This window comes from Ambystoma mexicanum, chromosome 1q (genome assembly GCF_040938575.1).
Source record: "Ambystoma mexicanum isolate Mex_15411 chromosome 1q, UKY_AmexF1_1, whole genome shotgun sequence".
NCBI classification, from domain to species: domain Eukaryota; kingdom Metazoa; phylum Chordata; class Amphibia; order Caudata; family Ambystomatidae; genus Ambystoma; species Ambystoma mexicanum.
This window is the reverse complement of record NC_090922.1, coordinates 1,209,174,384-1,209,201,116: the sequence shown is the minus strand read 5'-3', so window position 1 is coordinate 1,209,201,116 and position 26,733 is coordinate 1,209,174,384. Positions and strand designations below refer to the sequence as shown.

The 26,733-nt window shown below is 54.7% G+C and overlaps 1 protein-coding gene across 2 annotated transcripts in view; it reads right to left on the bottom strand.

The window, feature by feature from the left end:
- The window catches only part of DNAI4 (dynein axonemal intermediate chain 4), a 779,679-nt gene that overhangs the window by 179,492 nt on the left and 573,454 nt on the right, over nucleotides 1–26,733 (bottom strand). For both annotated transcript variants that reach the window (XM_069641948.1, XM_069641947.1), the window contains one exon: nucleotides 18,254–18,378. In XM_069641948.1, the coding sequence (XP_069498049.1) occupies nucleotides 18,254–18,378 (125 nt within the window). The remainder of the gene's footprint in view (nucleotides 1–18,253; nucleotides 18,379–26,733) is intronic.

Genomic DNA, 26,733 nt, shown 5'->3' with positions numbered 1-26,733 from the left:
GCGTGGCCAGGCTACTGTGCCACGTCCTCCTTTCCAGGATGAGCCAGACTCGGACGACCGTCTATCTCCCACATAGGTCGTGCTGTGCAGGCGTTGAGCCCATGGAGGATTTTTTTTTGGCTCAGCATCATCGCATGTGGATGTTGAGCAGCACCCTGTACCTCCCCCCTCCTGGGTGCCTCCCCTCCCCCCCGGTCGTATGTGGCCATTTTTGATTTTTCTTTTAGTTTAGTTAGTTTCTGTTCTGTTAGTTTCTGTTTGATAGTTAGTTTAAATAGCTAATGTAGGTTTTCCATAGTTAGTGTAATTAGTTAATAGTTGATTTAGTTTAAAATTGCTAGTCTATTGTGCTTTCATGTGACGGTGCGGTGCTTTGTGGCTTTTGAAGGCATCCACTGTCTGTTCCAGCTGGGCCCTTCATGGTTGTCTTGTGTATGTGTTTGCTGCTTGGGTTCCTTGACTCACATATGCCACTCCTGCCTCCCTTATCCATGGGCTCGCAAGGATGGTTCGGTGTTACAGCATTTTACACAAGGGCTTTGGACTGTCATATCTGTGGCATGTCTGGTGCTGTGTGACTTGTGTTGACACCCCTAGTGGGGATGATTTAGGTGTCATTGTCCACTGTTCAGCTTTTGCTAGATGGGGTGTGTCATGATTAATGCTATGCATTGTGTAGTATGTTTCATATCTTTCCTGTACATGTGCTTGTTGCAAATCATCCTGTAGATAGTGTTCCACACTTTGGAGGTGAAAGACGGACTGATGGTGTGATTTGTGATGTGACTCTCTGACATGGTCAAGTAATGAGATGCCTGATGAGACACACACAGATGACTTTGAAGCATTAATCATGTGTTTCATGCCCTTTCTGCAGGGGGATGAGCCTCCAGAGCACCTTTGCCAGCAGACATGGCCCATTGGACGACGGAATTCTGGACCCGTTTGTTGGTGCCCACATGCACATGTGTGCAGAAGCAGAGTCACAGTGATTGCAGACCCACATCCTAGAACTGCTGACATGTTCCAAGGAACTCCAGGCAAGGTGAGCATCACAGGGGGGCCACGACACAGCAAAGCTTGCACCAGGCGAGTTGCACATGCAGGCTTAGTCACAGCACTGAGGGTGAGCTTAGACGAATATTGGTGTTGAAGCACACAATGCAGCTCAGATGTGTTTGTGGACTGATGGCTGCTGATAGTAGGGTTGTCTGGGACACATGCAGGGGCAGTGGCACATACCCTCGGTATACCAAGGTCCATTGAGCCACTTGTATCAACCATGTAGCCTTCCGAGACATGGAAAGGGGCAGCTCACAGGGACATACAGCAAGGGACATACTCGGGTGCAGTGCATGTCTTTTCCACGTACTTCATGATAAATGCACTGCCAACTTTGTTTCGGTCATGGTGGTACGCAACTTGCTCTGTAGTCATGGCTTGCTATATGGGTCTGTCTGCTTACCCAGGGAACATTGCATGTTGTGTGAATTGTGACACATTGGTGTTCCGTTTGCCACGCACCCAGCAGCGGCTGCCTTACTGCATTGACTGTGTATGACCCGTCACAGGGGTGATGTTATATATGGGTACGAAGCATCAACCACAGATTGTCTGTTTGTAGAGTAGTCTGTTGCTATGGGGCATGTTTGGTGTTGTGTTTTTGTGCAATTGGCACGTACAGGTTGTTGACTGTGTCTCTCTTTGCAGCATTGCAGTGCTCCTGTAACCGGACCTGAGAGTGCGCAGGCAGGAGGCCAGCACTCAAAACCAGAGCTAAGTGTCTTGTTGTTTTTCTTACGAACTGCTCTGCACAGGCTTGCTGGGGAGTGTACTGATGCATGGATGTATGTGTGGTTCAATTTGGTATGTTTTTTTCTGCCTAATCACCCGTGATCCTATGCAATTTTGAAACCTGTACCCTCTACCCGGTGTTCCTGCTTCCCGTGCCTATCCAAGCAACGTTCCCTGACCCTCTTTCCCCACTGGGGTTGCGGATGCCTGTGTAAGCCCCGAACTTGCAGGCACCAAAACCCTAGAGGGGGTGGTTGGTTCGTACCACTCCTGAGCCTGGACTACAGAAGGCCATGACAATGATGTCCAAGTTTGTTTGGATTGTGTATGTGTTCATGCAGGTTGTACATTTTCGTGCATTCCCTAGTTTCATGTGTCATTCCTCCTCCCCTCTCCTGCCGCTCATTCCAGTCATCCAGTGTGTCAACACCTGTCCCGACTGCATATCCCTGAACCTCATTCCCCACCAGGGTCTCAGGGGCCTGTGTGAGTTTGACCTTGCAGGCACCCGGGACATGGTGGGGGTGGTTGTTTCGTGACACTCCCGCGCCTGTACAGGGGACCTGTGACAGTACACATCCATTCATGGTGCATCATCCTATGTCATGTACCACACATGTCTCACATCCTGTCGTGACGTTGTTTTGCTGTGCTACCTTGGTTGTTGTATCATTGTGGTAGTACTTGGCCTTTGTGAGGTACTGCTACGTCAAGTCATCTACTGGAGGGTGTTCGGGTTCGTTTTTATGCCTTCGATTTTGTGATTTTGGAAATGAGTGTGGATTCTGAGGGTTCAGGCATCTTTTTACACACAAGGTGGGAGATGGTGACGAAGGGTAAAGGTGATCCTGTGGCCAGGTGGAATTGAGGTTTGGAGGCTCCATGAACCCAGGTGCAGTTGTTCAGTGGGTCATGGTCATTTGTGAGGGAGGGGGGGGTTGTTGTTGATAGTTGCCTTGCCCTGCAGTGTGATGGGAACTCTGACATAGTAATGGTGGTATCCTATGTACATGTTGTGTTCTGCTGATCAATGCCTGTTCATGTGTTGTGGTTTCCTTTCAGGTGCGAGGGGATAGTTGTGGTTTGACATGCTGGGGTGTACACATGGTGGATGTTCACATGTGATGTGTAGAGAACACTGATGGTCACTTGAGTGCACATGCATATGTGGAGTGCATGTCCTTGCAGAACCACACACTTGCACTCTGATGCACTACATGTACTCCCACCCTTGCATATCCACGTGTACACTGTTTGCCTTCTGGTGCCCACTGTGTCCCGGCAGCACATGTTCTGTGACCGATCATGGATCCAGTACATGCCTAATTTGATGTTTGACGTGGTCTGTCACTTAGATGTGATGCTCAGGGTGTGCATCACACACAATGGCTGTTCACTGTGCTGTGCGCTGAGCAGTGTGATGCAGGAGTAGGACACTGCACACATGAGCTGCAGTGTTGATTTTGCAATGCATAATGTGCATGTAGACAGGCATTCATTGTGATGTTACGTCTACGACTGTTGTAATGCATTTGGAAATTACTTATTTTGGGTGGGAGGTTGTTGGTCTGTCATTTCATCTGATTCCGGGTCAGGCAGCAGTGTCCGATGCCACTGTGCATTTAGGACATGGCAATGTGTACCTTATCGTTACTGCATTGGTGTATGGGTATTGCGTGCCATGTCATATTGATGTTTTGGAGGGTTTGAGTGACATGACAGTGATGGCCATGGCCTGGTTTGCAGGTGTGTGTGATGCACACCTTGCATGTCCGTGTCATCCGCTTCTCAGAGCAACTAGCTGGGGGTAGATTTCTCTCCGCAGCAGGGCCCTCCCCCTGGAACAGACTTCCGGCCTGACTTGAACTTGAGGGGAATCATCTCCAGTTCTGGAAGCACCTCAAGACCTTCCTCTTTGCTTCTGCTTACTGTCTGCCGCTCCCTTGCAGAATTCTCCACTGGAACTGCACAGGAGCTGCAACTGGGCCACTCTCACCGACCTCGGTCCCTGGCCCAGTCACTCTCCACTTGCACTGCCTCCCTGGCAACCCCTGCACTGCAGTACTGTCTCTCTATCCCTACAGCCCTCCCTTCCCAGCACTTGTCTGCACTTACCTTTGTAGTTGCCACCAGGCGACCTATGTATTATTTTTTGGGCTACTTCCCCTGTACTGGACTCCCCCCCACCCTTCCCCTTGCACTTTACCCATTCCCCCTACCCCTGCACTTGCACGATCCCAATGACACCTGGCCTAGTAGTACCGTTCTCTGTGTTCCCTTGTTCCCCCCTCCCTGCCTCATTGCGCCTTGGAATACTTGTGTATGGCCCATATCATGTCATATGTCATATGTGTGCCTTTTGGTCACACAGGATAGCTTGTGTTTAAGTAGCTAGGGATGCAGACGATGTGGCACTTCCATGGCAACTTTCTCAGGGTGGTAGGGTTGTGACAGTTAACTGTCTCTTTGTCATCATCGATTGTCACCTGGTATGTGCCAGGCCTGTGTGCACTCCGCAGGGGTGGGAGTTTAGGTGAAAAATGTGGCCACAAGCTGGGTCCGGGCTTCCTTGCCACGTGCCCTGTCCCCTCCCATGGGCAGCGCCTGTGCCTGTGGTTGGGGATGTGGGGGCACCACCATGTCCACCGGGATGCCCTGCCGTGTTGCAACATTGTGCAGGACACATGCTGCCACAATGATCCTGCACACTACTGGTGGTGCATAGAGTAGTTGCCCACCAGAGCGGTCAAGGGAGCGGAAATGTGACTTGAGCACTCCGAATGTGCGCTCCACTATGCCCCTGGTTGCAATATGGGCGGCGTTGTATCTTACCTGGGGTGGTGTGGTGGGGTTCCGGATTGGCGTCATCATGTGGTTGCTCAGAGGGTAGGCACTGTCCCCTGGGGAGGTGATAATAGTTGAGATTATTAGGATTTGGATATTTGTCTGTGTGTGACTTGCATGCATGTGCAAGGGCATTTGTACTGACCTAGGAACCATGTGTCGCCATGCTGCCCAGCTTCCAGGGCCCGGCTCAGGGCGGACATTCTGTATATGAAACTGTCATGGGTGGAGCCAGGGTAGTTTGCATAGACAGAGGTGATGATTCCCTTTGCATCACATACCACCTGTACATTGATGGAATGCCAGCGCTTGCGGTTTCGGTAGATGTGCTCAATGGCCCTACGTGGACGTAGGGCCACATGGGTGCAATCTATGGCACCGAGCACTTTGGGGAAGTGTGCCAACCTGAAAAAATCCAGGACAACGGCCTGCCTTTCTGCGGGTGTTCTGGGCATGTATATGTGCCTGCGGACTGAGGGGCGCGCTGTCATGATTGCCAGTACCTGGTGTAGGCAGCGTGACTGCGTGGCCTGTGAGACCCCCCCCACTATGGAAGTGGTCCGCTGAAATGACCCAGTGGCCAAAAAATGCAGGACATTGAGCAGCTTCTCCAAGGGGCTCAATGCTTGGGAGCAAAGGGTGGGGGATGTGAGGTCATCTTCCCACTCCCTGACCAGGTCTAGGATGATATGGGGTGGAAACCTATACCTGCCATAGACCTGGTCGTCAGGCATCCCAAAAAGGCCTGTCCGTGGTGCGAAAATGCGTGCCCTGGCTATTCTCCTCCCACGATCAGTGCAGCGACAAATGGGGCATTCATCGTAGCTGTATATACGCGTTTGTTGTTTGCGCGCACTTTTATGCTGTGCGCGGGGATGCTTCCGCCTGCCTTCGTGTGGCAGACGCGTTGACGCCTGTGCACGTCTTTTGCCGTGCGCGGGTTTCCCGTATTCGGATACGGTCCGAGTGTCATCGCGTGTGATCGGAGGGGAGTGAGCGTACACGCAACTGGCCTGGGTACATGCGTTTCGGGGTGCGCGGGAAGTTCCACACGCGATTAGCCTGGGTACATGTATTCCGGGAACTTTCACACGTGATTGGTGGAAATCCACGTGTGTTCTGTCATCACGTGCAATGAGGGAAACACCTGCGCGCGTCACGTCACAGACGCGCTCACGCGCTAAGGGCCTTTGGTCCAATGAAATCGCATATGCGTGCTGCCGTGCATACGCGGTAAGGGCCTTTCCTCGTATTACACGCGGACGTGCAGTTTGCCACGCTCGCTTACGCGCATGGGCGCTTTCCTCGTATTACACTTGGACGTGCAGTTTTTCACGCGCGCTGAAATGCCCATGAACGTCTGTACGCGTCACGTCACAGGGGCGCTTGCGCTTGAGGGGCCTACTGTCCAATGAAAATGCGTATGCGTGCAGACGCGCTTACGCGCTAAGGGCCTTTCCTCGAATTACACGCTGACGTGCAGATTTTTCACGTGCCAAATCACTCCGTATCAAGCTGGCCACGCGTAAGCACACGGAAGACCACGCTCCTGCCCAGAAGGCCGAACTACTGCCCCCCAGAGCCCTGAGCACGCTCCCACCTGCCATCTGCTGCTGCCTGACTGCCTGCTGCCCATGTGCACTGCCATTTGCTGCCTGCACATCAGCCAGGGGTGCTGTTGCTGTGACCACCCTTGCTGGAACCGAAGACTCCCGACTGGGATTCCATCGCTCCACAGCCCAGCCCCAGGACCCAGTTGCCCACCCATTCCTGCCTCTGGGGTTGTCATGTCGGGGCAAACACCATCTGTGACCACTGACAACCCCCGGCCAGAGAGGCAGAGGGGCACCAGCTTCAGTGCCACCTGGTGGAGCAAGTCCTGGGGCAGTATGATGCCCTCTTCGGAAGTTCCCGCGCCGACAAGGAAGGACGGACTCGGATCTGGACTGACATCGTGACTGCCATCAACGCGGAGGGGGTGGCAGTCCGCGACTTACAACATGTCAGGAAGCGCTGGGAGGACTTCAGGTCCAGGACCCTGAACAAGGCCCGGCGCCTCTTGAAGGCAGCGGATGCCAAGGGGCGCCGGGGCCACTTGTCGGAAGAACAGATGAGGGTCCTGGAACGCATATCCCCAGCGCTCCACGTCCAGGTCCTTGAGAAGCAGACCCGTCTGGAGTCGAGCGGTGAGTGTACATGCATCCTGATTGTGAGCAGTGCGTGTGGTGATTATTCAGTAGTGTGCAGGTTGCACATCTGTTTGTATGGGGTCGAGTATGGGTGGGGGTGTACAGGGCTGTGGGGCTGACACATGCGAGGGCTGTAATGTGTGAGACATGGATGGTGCTTGTGTGTGTAGGCTTGCATGCCAAATGCAGTTGTGTGGGCACACATGTTTGGATGAATGTGTATGTAAGTAGACATGTCCGTGATGTCACGCATGTATGTTGTTTTTGGCTGCATGTATCAGCACTGTGTACATGTGCATGTGTGTGTGTTTGACAAGGGTGCAACAGTGATGCAACATGGATGCATGTGACAGCGGTATGTGGAAGCCTGATTGGCAGATGTGACATGGATGCCCGTCTGAACAGTGCGACACTTGGCAGAGGTGTACACATGCATGCAAGTGTGGTGGTGTGTGTACATGTGTGGTGCACTTCCTGTGTTGCATGTGATGTCTGGCTCACCTTTGGCTGCTCATGCTGTTGTATGTGTATGGATGGTGGTGGCAGTTGCGATATGGCTGTGGTATGGCACATGTGTGCGAGTTGTAATGACGTGTGTTGGGGATTGTGATGACATGTCTGAGGTTTGCCAATGCCACTCATGTACAACTGTCATGTGTGTATGTGTCCATTTTACAGTGCCCTGATGCCTGTGTTTTGTTTCTCCCTGTCTGCAGCGTCAACTGATGAAGAGGGCGGAGAAGGTGCTGTGGAGCACAGCGGCGGGGATCCGACCGCCAGCCGGAGACGCAAGGCCCGGCTCCCCTCCCAGGTTGTCATCTCGTCGGGGAATGAGGAGTCCGGTGCCCCGTCCCAGGCCGCAGCTGCCGGGGGGAGGTCCAAGAGGCGGAGGTTGGAGTTGGACTCCTCAGCAGCAGAAGGGGCAGCTGGGACCCCACAGGGCCCAACAGGGGAAGATGGCACGGAGTCATCCAGGTTGGTGGGGGGTTTGGTGGAGGAGGAGGCCGTGCAAGCACCAGAGACGGGGTCTGGAGGTGGGGATCCCACTGGTGCTAGTGGTGCAGTGCAGGACCAGGGACAGGAGGCAGCACAGGCCGCCGCGGAGGTGCCTGTGTGCAATCCTGTCCCCGATCCTGTCCCTGCATCATCTTGCACCAGCAGGAATGCCTACGTCCAGACCCGTTTTCAGGCAGGGGATGAGCTCACGTCAACTGGCCTTCCTCTGCCTGCGGACGTGGCTATCCAGGTCCGGGTTGAGCCTGTCCTGGCTGGTGTGGCGTTGCGTCAACGGGCCATGCGAGGTGACCTGCAGTCTTTTCATGGAGAGACTGCACGTCATCTCGAATGGCTCGTTGACCACGTCAGCCTGCTGGGACAGGTCACCCAGGCCGGATTCCTCCGTCTGATGGGGCTTGCTCCGACCCCCTCCTCAACTGGACCCCCTACGCGCCAGTCATCCTCTGTGCCATCTTCCCACCCATCAGTCACCTGGGTGCCCTGTGGAGCTGCCTCTGACGGTGCGGCCAGGCTGGTGGAGGAGGCATCCCTGCCACAGTCGGGAGTCGGACGTCCAGCAGGGGTGGCCACATCTACGACTGCACCCCAGCCGGCGGAGGATGTGCAGGCAGCAGGAGGCAGTGCACGGGCAGATGCACAGCAGCAGCAGCAACGTGGTGGGAGCCATGAAGGCTCGGGGCCTTCGACATCGGAGGGGCAGACATTGGCCGGAGGGCAGGAGGACCCAGGACAGAGAGTGTCTTCCGTGTGGCAGCGGTTGGGCCACGCCATAGATGCGGAGCGGCAGCGGGCGGAAGAGGCACGGCTCACAATGGTCAGGGCTGAGAACTCCATGCGGAGGGCCCTGAGGCGGCCGAGTGCCTCGAGGCAATCCGCAGGGGTTTGGAGGTGGAGACGTCGACGGCCCTGCGGACCCTCGGGGCCATGGAGGAGGACCGCCTCCGGGACATTGAGGAGGAGTTCGATGATGCCCTGGCCCGGAACATCCACAAGTGAGCCGTGAAACTAGCCCGCTGCCCTTGTACATAGTTTCTAGGTAGTGTTAGGTTTCATTTTTGTTTTTATTTTATTTGGACCTTTCGGACATTGGCCACATTTTTGTATATAGTTTATTTTATTAGTTAGTGTAGTTAGATAGGTTTCCTTTATTTTGTTGGGATAATGGACCCTGGATTGTTCCCATGTACAGAGTTGACAGTTGGATTGTATTTTTTTTTCCTATTTTTAACCATGGAGCAATGGCTTTCTTTTTTATTTCCCATTGGATTTTGTTTTGTGGACATTGACTTTGGACATTACTTTGGATTTTTATTTTTGGTTTTGCTTTTTTTGACGGACATGCTTCTTTTCATTTTTGTAGATTCACGTTTCTGTTTCTTCATTTTTTATTCTATTGATGTTTCCTTTAATACATATTATTTTTGGTGAACTTCAATGTGTGGTATCTCATTGGTTTCATGCATTTCATGATATGTGTTTTGAGATTCACTGACACCCATTGGGTGTATGTGAGGGAAATGTGTTTGTTTCGGAACTTGCAATTGGTGTTCTGTGATGTAATTGCAAATTATGAGTGGGTGGATGCAATACTCGGGTGGGTGTTTTGCATTTGGAGGCTGACCATAGGGACCAGGGATCTAGATTGTGATGACATGTTGGCTAGGGAACATGAGTTGCACATGGGTGGGGGCCTGCTGGCAGGTGCCCCACAGTGCTGGGGAGTGGGGGTGGTGGGGAACATGGGTGGGGGCCTGCTGGCAGGTGCCCCACAGTGCTGGGGGGTGGTGGGGAACATGGTTGGACATGGTTGGGGGCCTGCTGGCAGGTGACCCACAGTGCTGGGGGGTGGGGGTGGTGGGAGACATGGGTGGGGGCCTGGTGGAGGCTGCCCCTGGTGCCTGGGGGGTGGGGGTGGTGTGAGACATGGGTGGGGGCCTGGTGGAGGCTGCCCCTGCACTGCTGGGGGGTGGGGGTGGTGTGAGACATGGGTGGGGGCCTGGTGGAGGCTGCCCCTGCACTGCTGGGGGGTGGGGGTGGTGGGAGACATGGGTGGGAGCCTGGTGGTTGCTGCCCCTGCACTGCTGGGGGGGTGGTGGGAGACATGGGTTGGGGCCTGGTGGAGGCTGCCCCTGCACTGCTGGGGGATGGGGGTGGTGGTAGACATGGGTGGGGGCCTGGTGGAGGCTGCCCCTGCGCTGCTGGGGGGTGGGGGTGGTGGGAGACATGGGTGGGGGCCTGGTGGAGGCTGCCCCTGGTGGCTGGGGGGTGGGAGACATGGGTGGGGGCCTGGTGGAGGCTGCCCCTGGTGGCTGGGGGGTGAGGGTGGTGGGGAACATGAGTTGGACATGGGTGGGGGCCTGCTGGCAGGTGCCCCACAGTGCTGGGGGGGTGGGGGTGGTGTGAGACATGGGTGGGGGCCTGGTGGAGGCTGCCCCTGCACTGCTGGGGGGTGGGGTGGTGGGAGACATGGGTGGGGGCCTGGTGGAGGCTGCCCCTGGTGGCTGGGGGGTGGGGGTGGTGGTAGACATGGGTGGGGGCCTGGTGGAGGCTACCCCTGCACTGCTGGGGGGTGGGTGGAGCTTAGACATGGGTGGGGGCCTGGTGGAGGCTGCCCCTGGGGAGTAGGGGGTGGGGGTGGTGGGAGACATGGGTGGGGGCCTGGTGGAAGCTGCCCCTGGTGGCTGGGTGGTGGGGTGGTGTGAGACATGGGTGGGGGCCTGGTGGAGGCTGCCCCTGCACTGCTGGGGGGTGGGGGTGGTGGGAGACATGGGTGGGGGCCTGGTGAAGGCTGCCCCTGCACTGCTGGGGGGTGGGGGTGGTGGGAGACATGGGTGGGGGCCTGGTGGAGGCTGCCCCTGGTGGCTGGGGGGTGGGGGTGGTGGGAGACATGGGTGGGGCCTGGTGGCAGGTGCCCCTGCACTGCTGGGGGGTGGGGGTGGTGGGAGACATGGGTGGGAGCCTGGTGGTTGCTGCCCCTGCACTGCTGGGGGGGTGGGGGTGGTGGGAGACATGGGTGGGGGCCTGGTGGAGGCTGCCCCTGCACTGCTGGGGGATGGGGGTGGTGGTAGACATGGGTGGGGGCCTGGTGGAGGCTGCCCCTGCGCTGCTGGGGGGTGGGGGTGGTGGGAGACATGGGTGGGGGCCTGGTGGAGGCTGCCCCTGGTCGCTGGGGGGTGGGAGACATGGGTGGGGGCCTGGTGGAGGCTGCCCCTGGTGGCTGGGGGGTGAGGGTGGTGGGGAACATGAGTTGGACATGGGTGGGGGCCTGCTGGCAGGTGCCCCACAGTGCTGGGGGGTGGGGGTGGTGTGAGACATGGGTGGGGGCCTGGTGGAGGCTGCCCCTGCACTGCTGGGGGGTGGGGTGGTGGGAGACATGGGTGGGGGCCTGGTGGAGGCTGCCCCTGGTGGCTGGGGGGTGGGGGTGGTGGTAGACATGGGTGGGGGCCTGGTGGAGGCTGCCCCTGCCCTGCTGGGGGGTGGGGGTGTTGTGAGACATGGGTGGGGGCCTGGTGGAGGCTGCCCCTGCACTGCTGGGGGGTGGGGGTGGTGGGAGACATGGGTGGGAGCCTGGTGGTTGCTGCCCCTGCACTGCTGGGGGGGTGGGGTGGTGGGAGACATGGGTGGGGGCCTGGTGGAGGCTGCCCCTGCACTGCTGGGGGATGGGGGTGGTGGTAGACATGGGTGGGGGCCTGGTGGAGGCTGCCCCTGCGCTGCTGGGGGGTGGGGGTGGTGGGAGACATGGGTGGGGGCCTGGTGGAGGCTGCCCCTGGTGGCTGGGGGGTGGGAGACATGGGTGGGGGCCTGGTGGAGGCTGCCCCTGGTGGCTGGGGGGTGAGGGTGGTGGAGAACATGAGTTGGACATGGGTGGGGGCCTGCTGGCAGGTGCCCCACAGTGCTGGGGGGTGGGGTGGTGTGAGACATGGGTGGGGGCCTGGTGGAGGCTGCCCCTGCACTGCTGGGGGGTGGGGTGGTGGGAGACATGGGTGGGGGCCTGGTGGAGGCTGCCCCTGGTGGCTGGGGGGTGGGGGTGGTGGTAGACATGGGTGGGGGCCTGGTGGAGGCTACCCCTGCACTGCTGGGGGGTGGGTGGGGCTTAGACATGGGTGGGGGCCTGGTGGAGGCTGCCCCTGGGGAGTAGGGGGTGGGGGTGGTGGGAGACATGGGTGGGGGCCTGGTGGAAGCTGCCCCTGGTGGCTGGGGGGTGGGGTGGTGTGAGACATGGGTGGGGGCCTGGTGGAGGCTGCCCCTGCACTGCTGGGGGGTGGGGTGGTGGGAGACATGGGTGGGGGCCTGGTGGAGGCTGCCCCTGCACTGCTGGGGGGTGGGGGTGGTGGGAGACATGGGCGGGGGCCTGGTGGAGGCTGCCCCTGGTGGCTGGGGGGTGGGGGTGGTGGGAGACATGGGTGGGGCCTGGTGGCAGGTGCCCCTGCACTGCTGGGGGGTGGGGGTGGTGGGAGACATGGGTGGGAGCCTGGTGGTTGCTGCCCCTGCACTGCTGGGGGGTGGGGGTGGTGGGAGACATGGGTGGGGGCCTGGTGGAGGCTGCCCCTGCACTGCTGGGGGATGGGGGTGGTGGTAGACATGGGTGGGGGCCTGGTGGAGGCTGCCCCTGCGCTGCTGGGGGGTGGGGGTGGTGGGAGACATGGGTGGGGGCCTGGTGGAGGCTGCCCCTGGTGGCTGGGGGGTGGGAGACATGGGTGGGGGCCTGGTGGAGGCTGCCCCTGGTGGCTGGGGGGTGAGGGTGGTGGGGAACATGAGTTGGACATGGGTGGGGGCCTGGTGGAGGCTGCCCCTGCACTGATGGGGGTGGTGGTAGACATGGGTGGGGGCCTGGTGGAGGCTGCCCCTGCGCTGCTGGGGGGTGGGGGTGGTGGGAGACATGGGTGGGGGCCTGGTGGAGGCTGCCCCTGGTGGCTGGGGGGTGGGAGACATGGGTGGGGGCCTGGTGGAGGCTGCCCCTGGTGGCTGGGGGGTGAGGGTGGTGGGGAACATGAGTTGGACATGGGTGGGGGCCTGCTGGCAGGTGCCCCACAGTGCTGGGGGGTGGGGTGGTGTGAGACATGGGTGGGGGCCTGGTGGAGGCTGCCCCTGCACTGCTGGGGGGTGGGGTGGTGGGAGACATGGGTGGGGGCCTGGTGGAGGCTGCCCCTGGTGGCTGGGGGGTGGGGGTGGTGGTAGACATGGGTGGGGGCCTGGTGGAGGCTACCCCTGCACTGCTGGGGGGTGGGTGGGGCTTAGACATGGGTGGGGGCCTGGTGGAGGCTGCCCCTGGGGAGTAGGGGGTGGGGGTGGTGGGAGACATGGGTGGGGGCCTGGTGGAAGCTGCCCCTGGTGGCTGGGGGGTGGGGTGGTGTGAGACATGGGTGGGGGCCTGGTGGAGGCTGCCCCTGCACTGCTGGGGGGTGGGGGTGGTGGGAGACATGGGTGGGGGCCTGGTGGAGGCTGCCCCTGCACTGCTGGGGGGTGGGGGTGGTGGGAGACATGGGTGGGGGCCTGGTGGAGGCTGCCCCTGGTGGCTGGGGGGTGGGGGTGGTGGGAGACATGGGTGGGGCCTGGTGGCAGGTGCCCCTGCACTGCTGGGGGGTGGGGGTGGTGGGAGACATGGGTGGGAGCCTGGTGGTTGCTGCCCCTGCACTGCTGGGGGGGTGGGGGTGGTGGGAGACATGGGTGGGGGCCTGGTGGAGGCTGCCCCTGCACTGCTGGGGGATGGGGGTGGTGGTAGACATGGGTGGGGGCCTGGTGGAGGCTGCCCCTGCGCTGCTGGGGGGTGGGGGTGGTGGGAGACATGGGTGGGGGCCTGGTGGAGGCTGCCCCTGGTGGCTGGGGGGTGGGAGACATGGGTGGGGGCCTGGTGGAGGCTGCCCCTGGTGGCTGGGGGGTGAGGGTGGTGGGGAACATGAGTTGGACATGGGTGGGGGCCTGCTGGCAGGTACCCCACAGTGCTGGGGGGTGGGGGTGGTGTGAGACATGGGTGGGGGCCTGGTGGAGGCTGCCCCTGCACTGCTGGGGGGTGGGGTGGTGGGAGACATGGGTGGGGGCCTGGTGGAGGCTACCCCTGCACTGCTGGGGGGTGGGTGGGGCTTAGACATGGGTGGGGGCCTGGTGGAGGCTGCCCCTGGGGAGTAGGGGGTGGGGGTGGTGGGAGACATGGGTGGGGGCCTGGTGGAGGCTGCCCCTGGTGGCTGGGGGGTGGGGTGGTGTGAGACATGGGTGGGGGCCTGGTGGAGGCTACCCCTGCACTGCTGGGGGGTGGGTGGGGCTTAGACATGGGTGGGGGCCTGGTGGAGGCTGCCCCTGGGGAGTAGGGGGTGGGGGTGGTGGGAGACATGGGTGGGGGCCTGGTGGAGGCTGCCCCTGGTGGCTGGGGGGTGGGGTGGTGTGAGACATGGGTGGGGGCCTGGTGGAGGCTGCCCCTGCACTGCTGGGGGGTGGGGGTGGTGGGAGACATGGGTGGGGGCCTGGTGGAGGCTGCCCCTGCACTGCTGGGGGGTGGGGGTGGTGGGAGACATGGGTGGGGGCCTGGTGGAGGCTGCCCCTGGTGGCTGGGGGGTGGGGGTGGTGGGAGACATGGGTGGGGCCTGGTGGCAGGTGCCCCACAGTGCTGGGGGGTGGGGGTGGTGGGGAACATGAGTTGGACATGGGTGGGGGCCTGGTGGAGGCTGCCCCTGCACTGCTGGGGGGTGGGGGTGGTGGGAGACATGGGTGGGAGCCTGGTGGTTGCTGCCCCTGCACTGCTGGGGGGGTGGGGGTGGTGGGAGACATGGGTGGGGGCCTGGTGGAGGCTGCCCCTGCACTGCTGGGGGATGGGGGTGGTGGTAGACATGGGTGGGGGCCTGGTGGAGGCTGCCCCTGCGCTGCTGGGGGGTGGGGGTGGTGGGAGACATGGGTGGGGGCCTGGTGGAGGCTGCCCCTGGTGGCTGGGGGGTGGGAGACATGGGTGGGGGCCTGGTGGAGGCTGCCCCTGGTGGCTGGGGGGTGAGGGTGGTGGGGAACATGAGTTGGACATGGGTGGGGGCCTGCTGGCAGGTACCCCACAGTGCTGGGGGGTGGGGGTGGTGTGAGACATGGGTGGGGGCCTGGTGGAGGCTGCCCCTGCACTGCTGGGGGGTGGGGTGGTGGGAGACATGGGTGGGGGCCTGGTGGAGGCTGCCCCTGGTGGCTGGGGGGTGGGGGTGGTGGTAGACATGGGTGGGGGCCTGGTGGAGGCTACCCCTGCACTGCTGGGGGGTGGGTGGGGCTTAGACATGGGTGGGGGCCTGGTGGAGGCTGCCCCTGGGGAGTAGGGGGTGGGGGTGGTGGGAGACATGGGTGGGGGCCTGGTGGAGGCTGCCCCTGGTGGCTGGGGGGTGGGGTGGTGTGAGACATGGGTGGGGGCCTGGTGGAGGCTGCCCCTGCACTGCTGGGGGGTGGGGGTGGTGGGAGACATGGGTGGGGGCCTGGTGGAGGCTGCCCCTGCACTGCTGGGGGGTGGGGGTGGTGGGAGACATGGGTGGGGGCCTGGTGGAGGCTGCCCCTGGTGGCTGGGGGGTGGGGGTGGTGGGAGACATGGGTGGGGCCTGGTGGCAGGTGCCCCACAGTGCTGGGGGGTGGGGGTGGTGGGGAACATGAGTTGGACATGGGTGGGGGCCTGGTGGAGGCTGCCCCTGCACTGCTGGGGGGTGGGGGTGGTGGGAGACATGGGTGGGGGCCTGGTGGAGGCGGCCCCTGGTGGCTGGGGGGTGGGGGTGGTGGGAGACATGGGTGGAGGCTGCCCCTGCACTGCTGGGGGGTGGGGGTGGTGGGAGACATGGGTGGGGGCCTGGTGGAGGCTGCCCCTGGTGACTGGGGGGTGGGGGTGGTGGGAGACATGGGTGGGGGCCTGGTGGAGGGTGCCCCTGGTGGCTGGGGGTGCAGGGGGACATGCGTTGGTGGGCAGTAGTGCAAGTTGACATGTGGGTTGGCTGGTGGGCATGGCCATGGTGGATGGGGTGCCTGCATGACATGTGCTGGGTAGGCCCCTGTGGTGTGAGCCACCTGCAGAGGCCGTGGAGGGTGTAGAGGGAACACCTGGGAGGACCCACACGTGCAATTCACGTGTGCTGCTCCCCGCGCACCCCTGTAATACACGTACCCTGATGATATCGCGTGTGGAACTTCCCGCGCACCCCTGTAATACACGTACCCTGATGGAATTGCGTGTGGAACTTCCCGCGCACCCCTGGAATACACGTACCCCTCTAAGGTTGCGTGTAATACTTCCCCCGCACCCTGAAATACACGTACCCTGATGAGATCGCGTGTGTGACTTCCCGCGCACCCCAGAAATACACGTACTCCGCTCAATCGCGTGTGTAACTTCCCGCGCACCCCCGAAATACACGTACCCCGCTCAATCGCGTGTGTAACTACCCGCGCACCCCCGATATACATGTACCCCGCTCAATCGCGTGTGTAACTTCCCGCGCACCCCCGAAATACACGTACCCCGCTCGATTGCGTGTGTCACTTCCCGCGCGCCCCCGAAATACACGTACCCCGCTCGATCGCGTGTGTTGCTTCCCGCGCACCCCCGATATACAGGTACCCCGCTCAAGCGCGTGTGTAACTTCCCGCGCACCCCCGAAATACACGTACCCCGCTCAATTGCGTGTGTCACTTCCCGCGCGCCCCCGAAATACACGTACCCCGCTCGATCGCGTGTGTTGCTTCCCGCGCTCCTCCCGCTTGCACAGGCCCAATTGCTGTATGTTGCCACTTTTGTGATGCGCTGGGTCTCTACCGCCTGCCTTCGTGTGGCGGACGTGTTTCAGCTTGTGCATGTCTTTGGCTGTGCGTGGCTTTGCCCTATTCGATTCCATGAATACGTGTGGTTCGAGTGCGTGTGGGCGTTCCGTCTGCTTCCCTGCAGTACATCCCCAGTTACGCCCTTATTTTCGCGCGTTGTTCCCCATTCCGCGCGTTACGCCCCGTGTCCCGCCCACTTTCTGGTGTATGCGCCGAGGTTGTGCGCTTTCACTGTGCGCGTCGCGCACGCCTTTCGGGATGTTGCAGAGACTTGTGCGCCATGCACGGGTTTGGCGCACATCCCGAGGTAAACACGCGCAGGAACTTCCATGAATCGCACGCGTGCGCGTGCACCTGTTTCTTTGCGCTTGCGCCGGCTTGCGCCTGCTTGCACAACGATTTTCGGCGCACGTTTGTTCCATGAATCGGCCCCTATATCTACAGAAATAACCTTATGATTCAGCGCTGACAAATAAAAAAGCGAACATCTGTGGCTATTTGTGCATTGCAAAAAAGGCCCCTTCTTAGCTTCCCCCTGACTCATCCCATTACCAAAGTCCCGTAACATACCTTGTATGACGGGGCACAAATCATTAACGATATGCAAAATGAGAGACGATTGTGAACATTACACTGTACTGTGCTTTCAAACAACCTGAGCGACTGCACATCATTACAACCCCAAAAGGGAAGATACTTACTTGGCAACAAGTGTAGCATTCTTCCACCCTGTGTACTCCATGGAAAAACCAGGACATAGGGCGCCTAGGACATGCAGATAGACGTCCGCTTACCAGGTATTTGACATAATAAATTCTGAAGCTGCCAAATGCAAGGGCAGTGTTTAGAAATGGTTGCAATGGCCTTCCATTGCATTATAGCTTCTGGCTGTATGAGAAACTAAGTCCATCTCTAGCTTGCAAGGGCTTCTGACAGAGAATCAAGTTCAGTTCAAGGTGCTGTGAATGACCGATTTCATGGCCAAGGCGTTTGGTGAATAGTGTGTCCCACTTCCTTTCTTCATTGGCCCTGAAATCTGCTTTTTTATTGCTATTGAATTTCTCACAATAGCACACAATACCATGAAGGATGTGTTGGAGGGCATGGCCTTCTAAGCGCTGGGTGCCTCCCTCTGGAAGCACATCTTAAGGATTTATTAGACTTTTGGGTGTTGGAAACGATTAAGACTCATCTCTTTAAGGAGTACTCTCTGACAGCGATGTTGGTCATTCTTTTCCAGAGTGCTGGGTTTATTATTTCAACCACGGGGCCCTCTGGCAGATTGTGGTACATTTAAAAGGTCATAGTCATCTCCCTGAAATGTATATTGTGCACTTGAATATACCATGAAAGTAGTTGTTACTGCTAGGTATGTAATGTATCTTTCCACCAAATGGAAATAAGCACAAAGAATGCATTTGACTCCATGAACAACATAAACTTCAATTTCAATTGCACCTCAAAGGGTGCAGGCACATCAATATTGCTGGCATATGTTATGTACATACTAAGGAGCCAAACCTGGCTGGCACCCACTCATAGGAGACTTTCTGTACCTAGTGGTGGAACTTCATATGGTAATTAAGCAGAACCTATATTTTAAGTATGCATTAATGATTGACACAAAAAATAATGTATTAACTTGCCTTCGGATGAAAATCAAAGCACATCCCAGGTGCTCGTCGGAAGATGAACGCCTCTATTTTCTTTTCCCTTTCTTGCGGGCCTTTTTTTGACTTTTCGATTACAGTTCGTTTTATTTTCATCAAATCTAAACCAGACAAAGAAACAGTCACCATTGCAGAAAGATTATATGGGATTTTCTTTTTATTATTTATTTTCATTTTTATAAAGTTGTATAACTTTTAAAAAGAAATCAATTCATCCCTTCACATCTCAAAACATTACATCTAATAGTAGTCAAACTAGTCATTTAACAAAATTAATTAATTAAAACAGTACATCAAAAATGTCAACAATCTTTTTCCAAAGCAACAAAAAATTGTAATTACAGCCTTCCTGATTCCCATCCATACAAATGTTCGACACCTCAGCAGATGCAAGGGAGGATTGTAGGCCTGCCCCTCTTATCGCAGTTAACCGTTGCAAGACAAGAGCCTCACAGTCCATTAGCAAGTGTTTGGTGGATTCAATACAGCCTCCTACGCATAATCAGCAATAACGTTCACATTGAAGAATATTAGGTCATTCCCCAGTTATTTCAAGGGATTTTACAAAATTAAATGTAATATGAATGCACTCCCAAATCACATGATTTCCGACGTAGCACTTGATGTAGCCAGGAATTATACTATGCGAGTTGTACTATTCAAGAAAACCACCTGCCTGCGATTTACCCGCCAACCTATTCTTACAGTGCTAAACTGCCTCTAAGTCTAAGCCTGATTCTATGGAGTTTTTAAATTTAGGAAAAGGCCAATCCAAGATGTCATTAGGTGCTCCAGTCAACCTTGTATCACCAGTACTCACAATTTTCAATAAATTGCTAGATTGCATAAATGTTGCTCTGGATTTAGCAGTCTTATTTAAAAGACCCAACACAGAGTCATCCTTAGCATTATGCATTTTCTAGATAAGACATAGACAGCGTGTTCTCAGTTTAATATGAATGGAGGTGACGTTAAACATCCCAGGCATTCAAGATTTTTCCAGACATAAGTCAATTTTATTCCCAGTATAGCTCAATGAGTAGTGGAAGAAGCAAGATAACATAAAAACATTCATACAGAATTAATCTTTTATCACACACTTTATACCAGAGACCAGGCTCTAAGCACGCGACCGGGATGTGTTGTCTTGCTTTCAAGACAAACGTGCCGCCCCTGAGCTATCCTCCCGGCCACACAAGCAGTCATAATAACCAGAAAAAAGATAAAGTTGTACTAGGACAAAAACATGTGTACCCCTCTTCAATGTCATAGACACTGCAATAGGAACTCCTCCCGAGCTCTACCTTAACCTTTGAGCAGGTTTCCGTTCGCATGCCCGTAGTCTGTTCACTGGCATTATAAGTTGTGTGCTATACACAGAAACGCGTGCTATTTATTTCAGATTTATAAGGAGTCACGTGTCACTTCTCTTTAGGGTTTGGCAATGATGGTTTATCTTTTCTCTTATGGATATTGCCCCTCTTTGTTGCTGGTTCGTATTATATCCCACAATGTCCCCATCACACTCCTCTGGTATGATAATAAAGTTTTTGTTTTGCCTCTTGTGCTCTGTTAAATCAGCGTGTTTCACAACAAAAGAATGAATCTACTTTACATTGGTTAAGTATTCAAAAAGTTTCTGCTTCTTCAATTTTACTATGTTTATCACGTTTTTGTGATCAAGGCTTCTGGACTTGGCCAGCGGGTGGTTACGGAGCTCTCCGGGGTCAAAATCTAATATTGAACTCACCAGGTCTGATATGTGCATCCGTTCGCCTTGCTGCCTCTAGGTCCTCTGATTCTGTTTCCCCAAGCAGTCCAGTATCCTCTCTGTCACGGCTTCCTGAGACCCACGTTCGTCACTAGCAGTGCTCTCCTGGCTCCCACAATGCACCAGGGCTCGCCTGCCACCGTTGCATGTCTGAACATACAGAAAACGCGTGAATGGTGCGCTTTCCTCACACAACCTCTGCAGCTACGGTATAAAAGACCCTCTCGCAACCGGCATCCAAATTACACGCCAAAGTGTTCCCGGAATCACTGCTCACTTCTGAACTCTGGTCTTGCTGCCATTTGGAGGTAGGACAACTGCTGCACCTTCTGCTACTGCTCCTTCTTCCCTTCTTCTCTATGGCCTGCACCTTGCAGTTCTCCTCAGGTGTGGGTCATTTTTCCTAATTGACTGCAACTTGCAGTCGTGTGCCTCTGCAGTCTTCTTCATCCAAGTACCTTGGGAATTTATCATTACCACATTCTTTACTCTCCTCATACATAATCCCCAAACGAGTTCCATAAGGATTCCATTAAGTATTTGGTTTTATAGAAGAAAGGGGTTTGGAATTGGTAACATTTAAAGACTCCTCTTCCTTATTTCTCTGGGACTCATAGGTGTTTTCATTTCTATAAATGTCAGACACTTTTAAAGGGTTTTTCTTATTCCTAATATATGCCAGGATATAATCGTCTTCACCCCCATCCTGACAGTTATTTTGAGAAACTATAAACTCTCTCTAACAGCAAGCCATTACATATTCTGCTATCAAGGATATGCCCTTGCTTGAGGAAGATAAATACTGCATCTCGTCCAACAAAGTCCCCCTGCTCCCCTGGGATCCTTCTCCTCCAATGGCGATGTTCCTGGCTAATACCGTCCCCAGGGCCAGGAGCAGGCAGCGTCTACCTTTCCCTGGTCACCTGGGAGGAGACTTTAGGTAGGGTTTTTGTGAGGACTCTGCAGGATTCATCAAACATGGTTGCAGGGTTCTCTTAGTATGGAGGGGGCTTGCGATAAAAGTGGAAATTCTTCAGAAGTATCGGGGAGGAACAATACACTGAGAGGAATTGAAGAGAGTGGCAGTTTACCATATCTATTGCAAGAAGGGGTTTTCTAAAAACACTTTCATGACTTAGGGACGACATCAGCTTTGTAGAAGATACTTTATTCTGTTATGCAAAGTTGCCCACAGCATATGTCATTTACTGATTTGCATCCGGCAAATCTAGTTTCAACAAAGTTAATGTTTACTATTACCTGTATGACGCAGAAAATTCAAGGGATGAATGATGTTCATTAAAGAAGTAAAATTAAGGCTTGTTTTGTGCAGAGAAACTTTCAGACTTTCTTAGATCTATGTGATGTGATTCCATAATATGTCCTTGTAGAACAACAGTGTTTCTGTCTTCCTATGTTATGTGGTTGGTATAAATGCATATGTATAATAAGCAGGTAATTTAGGAATATGTGTAATGAGATTGTGCTTTATTAATGTTGTTGCACCCTGAAAGGTGTGACTTGCTACTGCTTTTGGAAGAACCTGCTGTACTTTAAACTTCCTCAATAAAACTTGAAGAATAAATAAATAAATAAAAAACATATGTCTAAATGTTATGTTATGTTATGTTACTTGGCATTTATATAGCGCCTTATGTATCATTGGTATGATCTCAAAGCGCTGGTAGGTTGAACGCCCTCGGAAACCGCAGTTCCAGTCAGTAGAGAGAGACAGTGTCATATGGTGCGTGGGTGCACCCAATATGTGTGCAGCTGGTGTGGTTGTTGCGTGATAGCTGCTTCTTAGCGGTAGGTGTGGTGCTGATGAAATCAGCTGGATGTGTTTGGTCTGGAGGGTGGACACCCAGACTGGGTTCTGGCTGCGTTAGGTCTGAGGAGACACCTAGGTTAGCCGGAATGTGCTCAGCTAGCTGTGTTTTATTAGGATGATGAGGTGTTTGTGGGGTCATGGTAGTATGAGAACAGCTAGGCCGAATGTGCCATAGGCATGAGTTGAGTGATGGTGTATATGAGAGGGTAAGCGTGAGTGGTGGTTATCAGTAAAGTGCCTGCGACCATCCATTCCATTCGTTCCATCCACTCCGACCGTTCACATCCACTCCGACCGTTCACATCCACTCCAACCGTTCACATCCACTCCAACCGTTCACATCCACTCCAACCGTTCACATCCACTCCAACCGTTCACATCCACTTCAACCGTTCCATCTACTCCATCCGTTCCATCTACTCCATCCGTTCCATCCACTCCAAACCGTTCCATTCACTCCAAACCGTTCCATTCACTCCAAACCGTTCCATTCACTCTGACCGTTCCATCCACTCTGACAGTTCCATCCACTCCAACCGTTCCACCCACTCCAACCGTTCCATCCACTCCAACCGTTCCATCCACACCATTCATTCCATCTACCCGATCGTTCCGTCCGTTCCATCTACTCTGTCCGTTCCATCCACTCCAAACCGTTCCATTCACTCCGACCGTTCCATCCACTCCAAACGTTCCATCCACTCCAAATGTTCCATCTACTCCAATCATCTGCACATTAGCAAATGGGATCTTCGATTTCTGGTCAAAGAATGGGGTGTCCTTTTTTGAATCGGCATTCCCTTCATATTCCAAAGGGATAATAATTTGGGTCACAAGAGGAACACGCAATCATGTGGAACACCAATTCTCAGAAGATACAGGGAGATTTATGCACAAAGCAGGGGCACTGAAAGATAAGAAGAGATGCATAGTGAACACATTTGCTTGCAACATTGACAGTTTTACCTAAGGCCTTGGAAATGGGCAGTGTATTCCATGGAGAGGAGGCTTTAATTGCGTGTTAGATATAAATTAGACAGGTAATTCCCTCTGACCAGCTCTTGACCCTGCTTTTCCTGACTCACTAGCCAAGGGTCTGAAGGACTTTCATTTGTGAACTTGGGCGCGTACAGTAATGGTCTCAACAGGGGTGCTTCTATTACTCATCGGTCCACAATTTGGGCATCATGATTGATTTGGGTTTATTAGGTTCGGGCTCCAATAAATAGCAAACTAACAAAATTGTTTATCATCACACTTCAATGTTTGAAAGTTATTCCTTACAGTGCTGATTCGGTACCCCCATATGCCGGGTGTAACTGATATAGAAAAGTGCATAGTACATTCACCTCCATTTTGTTAGGTTTATTCGATGTAACAATCGTCCTTCCAAATCTTAATTTGTAAAAGGTCTTTTTTTTTTTACCCCCAACATATTTCGTGACTTGATGAGTATGATGCTTGAAATGCATTGGAGGGACATGGCCTCCATGTCCTTGTCCAGTAGTCCTTTTATCATGTGTGTTCTGTGTTAACTTCTGCACAGGAGTCCATGTGGGACTCCTGGCAGTGCAGCTCTCCCTCTTTTTGATTTGGTGTACAGACCCTTGGGATACCCTTATGGCACCCATGGGTGGGGGTACAACCCAGTACCCCTAGTGTATTTTTTGAGCACCTATGTGTGGCCCACAGAGCAGGGTATGGGCTGGTGGCAGCTTCATGTTGAATTTGACAGGTGCCCTGAGTATCGTCTATTTTGGGATACACAGGCCCTGCCATTGGAATCAGTTCATTCCTGATAGAAGACAAGATGGCCACTGTGGCCTCTTGCTTTCTGTTGCTGGTTACCTGGTTTTCCCAAAGTCCTGGGAAGCCCTGACTATGCCCCTTCCCTTGACTGGGTGGAAGTTCCATATATGGTATTGTGGGGAAACCTAGGCCAGACTGGCTGGAGCCTTCCCAATGACCGGATGTTGTGGGTACGCCCTTGGGGTGGGACCTGGGTGAATGGAGTGTGTGACCAAAATACATTTCCTGCTATGGGTGTCTTGTTTCTGGTATGTGACAAAAAGACTGAGACAGTCCTGGCCGAAACTAGTATAAATGCAGTGTGGAGTGCTGAATGGCTGGGTACTTGTCCCAATACACATTCCTTGTTGTGAATGTCTGAATGGGGAAGCATGGCCTGAATGCACTGCGAGCCTGATTGGCTGCCTGCCTGCATGAATGCCCTTCTGAATGATTGGTTGCCCAAGTGTGACCCAGTAGAGTGAATGAGAGACCGAACAGTATAACTGGGGAACTCTCGCTGATGGAAATCGCTCAGAAGCTGAAGTCGAAACTTGATGCATACTCTCGAAGCAAAGTCGGAAGAAGAAGGTGAACCGCTGTTCCCTTCGACGCAATCTGAAAGCTGCTGTGCCTTCAAGAATCTGATCCTATAGAGGACCTGGCTAGGAGACCTCTCCCAGAGCTACGAGGGACCATTGTGCACCAGCTAATCAGAAGATGGATCGGGCCGAGGGGCGGTCGGTCTACGTGCGACCCCGTGAGAATCAAACCAAATCACACGATCAGTCCGAGCCAATGCAAATCGGAGGCTTGCGGAGCCCACTGACTAAGGCAGAAAGGGAGTAAAGAAGACAGCAGCAGCTTTGTTTGTACTTTGGTAAGGCAGGTCACTATCTCTGAGAATGCCTGGTGAAACCACCCAGGAAAGCAGTTGGAGCAACTGACAAGGGTGAAGAAGAACAGGACTCAGGAAACTCCAACGCCCGGCAAGCGTAGGGGTCCACTTGTTGAGCGGTGAAAAAGAACCTATACAGACCTCACATCTAGTCATCCCTGTGCTCCTGGTAACCCACAAGCAACCGTTGAAAATACATGCCTTGGAGGCATACAGTGACAGAGGGGCTGTGGGAAATTACATGGACCAAGATCTGGCTACCCGGATAGGCCTTCCTCTCTGACCAGTTTCGGAAAACGTCACAGCAGTTGATGGATCTCAGCTATCATCCAGCCCAGTGACGCATTACACCGAGAAGGTCACGCTTCTGTGTCAGGATGGTCACCAAGAGGACATCACCTTCGATCTCATCAGCGTTCCAGATGATATTGGGAATGCCCTGGCTGGAGACCCACAATCCCAGGATTAACTGGCGTAGACGAGTTTTGACATTTCCCCAAGACTGTGCCGACACCTGTTATAGCAAGGGATTCTCATTAAAAGGTCTTACCAACCCAGATTCGTCAAAGAAAGAAACCCTAATGGTCTTCACTAGTTCACTACCACCTGAATACCAGGATTACCAAGATGTCTTTCAAAAAGAGCAAGCAAACACCCTACCTCCGCACAGACCATATCACTGCCAAATTGATCTGGTACCTGGAGCTCAAGTTCCCTGCAGCCAGATTTACACCCTAACAGAACAGGAAAACCAGCATCTAAAAACCTACCTCGATCAGTATTTGGCAAATGACTTCATTCATCCGTCCAAGTCCCCTGCATCCTCGCCCCTCTTTTTTGTGCCTAAAAAGGAGGGAGACCTGAGAACTTGCATTGACCAGATCACTGTAAAAAAAAAAACGATACCCGTTACCGCTTATCCCCAAGCTCTTGGATCAAGTCAAAAACGCTCAGATATATACAAAACTAGATTTACGAGGGCCTACCATCTAGTAAGAGTCAAAAAAGGAGACGAGTGGAAGATGGCCTTTCGCACGAAATATGGCCTTTATGAAAATCAGGTTATCCCCTTTGGGCTATGTAATTCCATGCCGGCGTTCCAATTTTTCATGAATGACGTGCTCCGTGAACTGTTGGACGTCTGCGCTCTTGTCTATATTGATGACATTCTTATCTATTTGACCACCAAGGAGGACCACGTCAACCATGTACGGGCAATTTTGGACAAACTGCGGCAACACCAGCCATATGCCAAATTGGAGGAATGCTTCTTTCATGTGACAGAGGTAGAATTCCTCAGCTTTATTCTCACACCATGGAGTGTACGCATGGACACGCGCAAGGTAGACACTATCCTTAACTGGCCCTTGCCGACATCCATAATGGGCGTACAGAGCGTACTCGGGTTCGACAACTTTTATCGCTGGTTCATTCCCGGGTTCTCCCAGATCGTCCACCCAATCACCTCTTTACTACGGAAAAATAAACAATTTAATTAGTCTGCAGAGGCAGAGAAAGCCTTCCAGGAGCTAAAACAAGCAATTACCACAGCTCCAATTCTACGGCATCCTCGACCAGAACTACCATACATGGTCGAAACTGATGCTTCCAAACTAGTAATGGAGCAGTCTTGTCACAATGAGACCCCGAAACAGGTCAGTTACATCCCGTGGCATTCTGGTCTCGCAAGTTTTTAGCCCCTGAATTGAAGTATGCAATCACTGATAAAGAACTGCTAGCAATTAAGGCAGCGTTCAAAGCCTGGAGACATTATCTTCTTGGAGCTAGACATACAGTCACCGTCTTCACAGATCATCGCAATCTAAAATATCTAAAGACCGCAAAAGCGTAAACATCACGCCAACTCTGCTGGGCTATCTTCTTTGCAGAATACGACTTCTTCTTCACCTAAAGACCCAGAGTACGCAATGGAAAAGCGGACACCCTGTCTCACATGAGTGAGGGAGAAGAGGCATTCACTTCAGCAGACCATGTGGCCATCATCCCTGAAGGACGAATCCAAGGCATGATTGCTGCAACTACCACTCTAGACAACTTAAAATCTGACCTGCAAAACTTGATGAGTCCACAGCACAACAGGAATGGCTAGGGAAGGGAGACCGGTATACGATTGTGGACAACCTACCATACTACCAAGGACGACTGTA